Raw genomic sequence first — 6,000 nt, 5'->3', positions numbered from 1 at the left:
CCCATGAAACAGGGGCACAGACAGAAAGTGGCTGACGGTGCTCGAACCCCCATACAAGTTTTAACCCAGGTGAGTCCTACCTTGGCGATCTGAACACACCAGTTGAGCAACAGCTGGGAGCCGATGTTGTCCTTGTGTTCATGGACGTAGTCGAGCAGACAGCCGTGAGGCATGAGCTGGGTGACCAGCTGGATGGTGGGGCTCAGGCAGACCCCCAGGAGACGGACCAGGTGGGGGTGCTCCATGCTAGCCATGATCAGAGCCTCCTGGGGAACACACACAGGGACTCAGGCACACAAGGAGACCATATATTCTAATACATTTGAACCATAGGGGGTGCCTATATTTGTCCTGTCTCACATGTGTACAAGTGTGTGTTGTGAAATGGAAGTGTGTTTTTTGCATATCTGTGAGACACCTTCGGAGAGTGGGGTCACGGCCAGGGATCAGCCATTATTGACGGCATCCCTGGAGTAAATAGGGTTAAGTGCCTTGCTCAAGAGCAGATTGACCGATTTTTCATCTTGTCGGGTCGGAGATTCGAACCATAGCATCCTTTCGGTTACTGGCCCAGCACTCTATCCGCTACGCTACCTGCTGCCCACATACACTGCTGTACGTCAGGGGGTAAGGGTTGTCCTATTAGGGCTGTATAAGGACTGAAATGTCCTTTGCGTTCGTTCAAATCATGCATTATTCCATTTGGTTTAACTGATGAGCAGCACATGTACGAGCAAGAAAGATATCAACATTTAATCACCCAATTCACAAGATACATACACACTAGCACTCACAGCCACCAGCAGTACAGCCAACCTCACAACCCCACACACAAAGACAACATAAATTCAACCAGGCTATTGCCACGTTGTATCCCATGACAGTAATGGTGTTATACAGAGAGAGCAGGCAGGAAAGTATAGTATAGTGCATACGGCTCAGAGAGAGAGTTGGGACTGCAGGCCAAATGGCCCCCTTTTCCCTATATGGTGCACTACCTTTGACCAGGGCCCATATGCAAACCCACAGGGCTTTGGTAAAAAAAATAAGTAGTGCACAACAAAGGGCATAGGGTGCAGTTTGAGACACAGATTGGATTTATGATCACTGCTTCACTGCACTTGAATAATCCAGTCCTTAGTTATCAGCTGCAGATCGATTACAATCTTAGGCCCTACATCTCCACGATCTTAAATCAGGGCCATTGTCAGAGGGAGAGAAGGGCAGAGAAGGTGAGAGAAGGGGAGAGAAGGGCCACTCGGTCTGCTTTTAACTGAGCCTGCCTGTATAACAGCTTCCTCCCCTGTAAATCTACATGGTAAAAAGGTTCATCTATCATTTTTGTGTGTGACTGTGTTTACTGGGGGGAGCTATAATTCTACAGCATAGGCTTAGAATAGAAAAACACACTTGACAAAAGCATGCACAAACACAAAATACACACACACATACTTGAACATATTCCCACAAGCATTATATATTGATAGCTCTGAATTTGTTATGTGTATAGTGACAACATGATCTTGTTCACGATGATGCAACGACTGAGAACTGCTAACCTAATGCTACATATTAGCATGCGCAGTAGTGTCCTATTACTGTTTGCATTGATGAGTGTGAGCGTTCCGCTGTGTGGATTCCATTGTTCATCAGTGTGTGTCTACGTGTGTCGTCTACGTGTGTCGTCTAAGTGTGTCGTCTACGTGTGTCGTTTACGTGTGTCGTCTACGTGGGTCGTCTACGTGTGTCGTTTACGTGTGTCGTCTACGTGTGTTGTCTACGTGCGTCGTCTACGTGTGTCGTCTACGTGTGTCATCTACGTGTCTTCTATGGTGTTACGTCTACGTGTGTCATCTACGTGTGTCGTCTACGTGTGTCATCTACGTGTGTCGTCTACGTGTGTCATCTACGTGTGTCATCTACGTGTGTCGTCTACGTGTGTCGTCTACGTGGGTCGTCTACGTGTCTTCTATGGTGTTACGTCTACGTGTGTCATCTACGTGTGTCGTCTACGTGTGTCATCTACGTGTGTCGTCTACGTGTGTCATCTACGTGTGTCATCTACGTGTGTCGTCTACGTGTGTCGTCTACGTGTGTCGTCTACGTGTCTTCTATGGTGTTACGTCTACGTGTGTCGTCTACATGTGTCGTCTACGTGTGTCGTCTACGTGTGTCATCTACGTGTCGTCTACATGTGTCGTCTACGTGTGTCGTCTACGTGTGTCGTTTACGTGTGTCGTCTACGTGGGTCGTCTACGTGTCTTCTATGGTGTTACGTCTACGTGTGTCATCTACGTGTGTCATCTACGTGTGTCATCTACGTGTCTTCTATGGTGTTACGTCTACGTGTGTCGTCTACGTGTGTCGTCTACGTGTGTCGTTTACGTGTGTCGTCTACGTGTGTCATCTACGTGTGTCGTCTACGTGTGTCGTTTACGTGTGTCGTCTACGTGTCTTCTATGGTGTTACGTCTACGTGTGTCATCTACGTGTGTCATCTACGTGTGTCGTCTACGTGTGTCGTCTACGTGTGTCATCTACGTGTCTTCTATGGTGTTACGTCTACGTGTGTCGTCTACGTGTGTCGTCTACGTGTGTCATCTACGTGTCTTCTATGGTGTTACGTCTACGTGTGTCATCTACGTGTGTCATCTACGTGTGTCGTCTACGTGTGTCGTCTACGTGTGTCATCTACGTGTGTCGTTTACGTGTGTCGTCTACGTGTCTTCTATGGTGTTACGTCTACGTGTGTCATCTACGTGTGTCATCTACGTGTGTCGTCTACGTGTGTCGTCTACGTGTGTCATCTACGTGTCTTCTATGGTGTTACGTCTACGTGTGTCGTCTACGTGTGTCGTCTACGTGTCTTCTATGGTGTTACGTCTACGTGTGTCGTCTACGTGTGTCATCTACGTGTGTCATCTACGTGTGTCATCTACGTGTCTTCTATGGTGTTACGTCTACGTGTGTCATATACGTGTGTCATCTACGTGTGTCATCTACGTGTCTTCTATGGTGTTACTTCTACGTGTGTCATCTACGTGTGTCGTCTACGTGTGGCATCTACGTGTGGCATCTAAGTGTGTCGTCTACGTGTCTTCTATGGTGTTACGTCTACGTGTGTCGTCTACGTGTGTCGTCTACGTGTGTCGTCTACGTGTCTTCTATGGTGTTACGTCTACGTGTGTCGTCTACGTGTGTCGTCTACGTGTGTCGTCTACGTGTCTTCTATGGTGTTACGTCTACGTGTGTCGTCTACGTGTGTCGTCTACGTGTCTTCAATGGTGTTACGTCTACGTGTGTCGTCTACGTCTGTCGTCTACGTGTGTTGTCTACGTGTGTCGTCTACGTGTGTCGTCTACGTGTGTTGTCTACGTGTGTCGTCTACGTGTGTCGTCTACGTGTGTTGTCTACGTGTGTCATCTACGTGTGTCGTCTACGTGTGTCGTCTACGTGTGTCGTCTACGTGTCTTCTATGGTGTTACGTCTACGTGTGTCGTCTACGTCTGTCGTCTACATGTGTTGTCTACGTGTGTCGTCTACATGTGTCTTCTACTTGTGTCGTCTAAGTGTGTCGTCTACGTGTGTCGTCTATGTGTGTCGTCTACGTGTGTCGTCTACGTGTCTTCTATGGTGTTATGTCTACGTGTGTCGTCTACGTGTCTTCTATGGTGTTACGTCTACGTGTGTCGTCTACGTGTGTCGTCTACGTGTGTCGTCTACGTGTGTCTTCTACGTGTGTCGTCTACGTGTCTTCTATGGTGTTACGTCTACGTGTGTTGTGTACGTGTGTCATCTACGTGTCTTCTATGGTGTTACGTCTACGTGTGTCGTCTACGTGTGTCGTCTACGTGTCTTCTATGGTGTTACGTCTACGTGTGTCATCTACGTGTGTCGTCTATGTGTGTCGTCTACGTGTGTCGTCTACGTGTGTCGTCTACATGTGTTTTCTACTTGAGTCGTCTACGTGTGTCGTCTACGTGTGTCGTCTACATGTGTCTTCTATGGTGTTACGTCTACGTGTGTCGTCTACGTGTGTCGTCTACGTCTGTCGTCTACATCTGTCGTCTACGTGTGTCGTCTACGTGTGTCGTCTACATGTGTCTTCTACTTGTGTCGTCTACGTGTGTCTTCTACGTGTGTCATCGACATGTGTCGTCTACGTGTGTCGTCTACGTGTGTCGTCTACGTGTGTCGTCTACGTTTCTTCTATAGTGTTACGTTTACGTGTGTCGTCTACGTGTGTCATCTATGTGTGTCGTCTACGTGTGTCGTCTACATGTGTCTTCTACTTGTGTCGTCTACGTGTGTCTTCTACGTGTGTCGTTTATGTGTGTCGCCTACGTGTGTCGTCTACGTGTGTCGTCTACGTGTGTCGTCTACGTGTCTTCTATGGTGTTACGTCTACGTGTGTCGTCTACGTGTGTCGTCTACATGTCTTCTATGGTGTTACGTCTACGCGTGTCATCTACGTGTGTCGTCTACATGTGTCGTCTACGTGTCGTCTACGTGTGTCGTCTATGTGTCGTCTACATCTACATGTGTCTTCTAAACAGTTGAACAAACCAAACTAGGTACACCATCTCCATTAACAGAGAGAGGGATATGACATGTCATTGTCTCAGTCTAGACCACTAGGTTTATTATAGCAGAAATAAAGAAGGGTCCAGAGCTGTGCTTAGGCCTTCAAAAGGAATAACTCACTCTGGTGCCCTGCCGGTAACACACGCAGGAGCACACACACACTCACCCACCTGCGTGTGGACACAGACATGCATGCACGCACCACACACACACACACACGCACGCACACACACACACACACACACACACACACACACACACGCACGCACACACACACACACACACACTCACCCACCTGCGTGTGGACACAGACATGCATGCACGCACACGCACACACACACACACACACAAACAGTGGTCTAGACTACCATGGTGTTGACAGTCTTCTTAATTAATGAGTATTCATCCTCCTGCTATGCTGCTAGCTACAGGAGTAAACAGGGCTGCTGCTCATTGGCCAAACATCGCCACGTGATTCTTCTACGTTTTTCTTCTACGTGTGTCTTCTACATGTGTCTTCTACGTGTGTCGACTGCGTGTTTCTTCTACGTGTGTCGACTACGTGTGTCTTCTACGTGTGTCTTCTACGTGTGTCGTCTACGTGTCTTCTACGTGTGTCTTCTACGTTTTTCTTCTACGTGTTTCTTCAACGTGTGTCGTCTACGTGTGTCGTCTACGTGTTTCTTCTACGTGTGTCTTCTACGTGTGTCTTCTACGTGTGTCTTCTACGTGTGTCTTCTACGTGTGTCTTCTACGTTTTTCTTCTACGTGTTTCTTCAACGTGTGTCTTCTACGCGTGTCTTCTACTTGTGTCGACTGCGTGTTTCTTCTACGTGTGTCTTCTACGTTTTTCTTCTACGTGTTTCTTCAACGTGTGTCTTCTACGCGTGTCTTCTACGTGTGTCGACTGCGTGTTTCTTCTACGTGTGTCGACTGCGTGTTTCTTCTACGTGTGTCTTCTACGTGTGTCTTCTACGTGTGTCTTCTACGTTTTTCTTCTACGTGTTTCTTCAACGTGTGTCTTCTACGCGTGTCTTCTACTTGTGTCGACTGCGTGTTTCTTCTACGTGTGTCTTCTACGTTTTTCTTCTACGTGTTTCTTCAACGTGTGTCTTCTACGCGTGTCTTCTACGTGTGTCGACTGCGTGTTTCTTCTACGTGTGTCGACTACGTGTGTCTTCTACGCGTGTCTTCTACGTGTGTCGTCTACGTGTCTTCTACGTGTGTCTTCTACGTTTTTCTTCTACGTGTTTCTTCAACGTGTGTCGTCTACGTGTGTCGTCTATGTGTTTCTTCTACGTGTGTCTTCTACGTGTGTCTTCTACGTGTGTCTTCTACGTGTGTCTTCTACGTGTGTCTTCTACGTTTTTCTTCTACGTGTTTCTTCAACGTGTGTCTTCTACACGTGTCTTCTACG

General features: G+C 47.6%; 1 protein-coding gene across 1 annotated transcript in view; it reads right to left on the bottom strand.

Annotated features, from left to right (window-relative positions):
- erbb4b (erb-b2 receptor tyrosine kinase 4b) overlaps positions 1-6,000 on the bottom strand; it is a 181,736-nt gene that overhangs the window by 50,611 nt on the left and 125,125 nt on the right. Inside the window, exon 18 of the mRNA XM_036974796.1 lies at positions 81-263. Coding sequence (XP_036830691.1) covers positions 81-263 — 183 coding nt within the window. The remainder of the gene's footprint in view (positions 1-80; positions 264-6,000) is intronic.

Source organism: Oncorhynchus mykiss, chromosome 3, assembly GCF_013265735.2.
Source record: "Oncorhynchus mykiss isolate Arlee chromosome 3, USDA_OmykA_1.1, whole genome shotgun sequence".
In the NCBI taxonomy this organism is placed as follows: Eukaryota; Metazoa; Chordata; class Actinopteri; order Salmoniformes; family Salmonidae; genus Oncorhynchus; species Oncorhynchus mykiss.
This window is presented reverse-complemented; position numbering and strand designations above follow the sequence as displayed.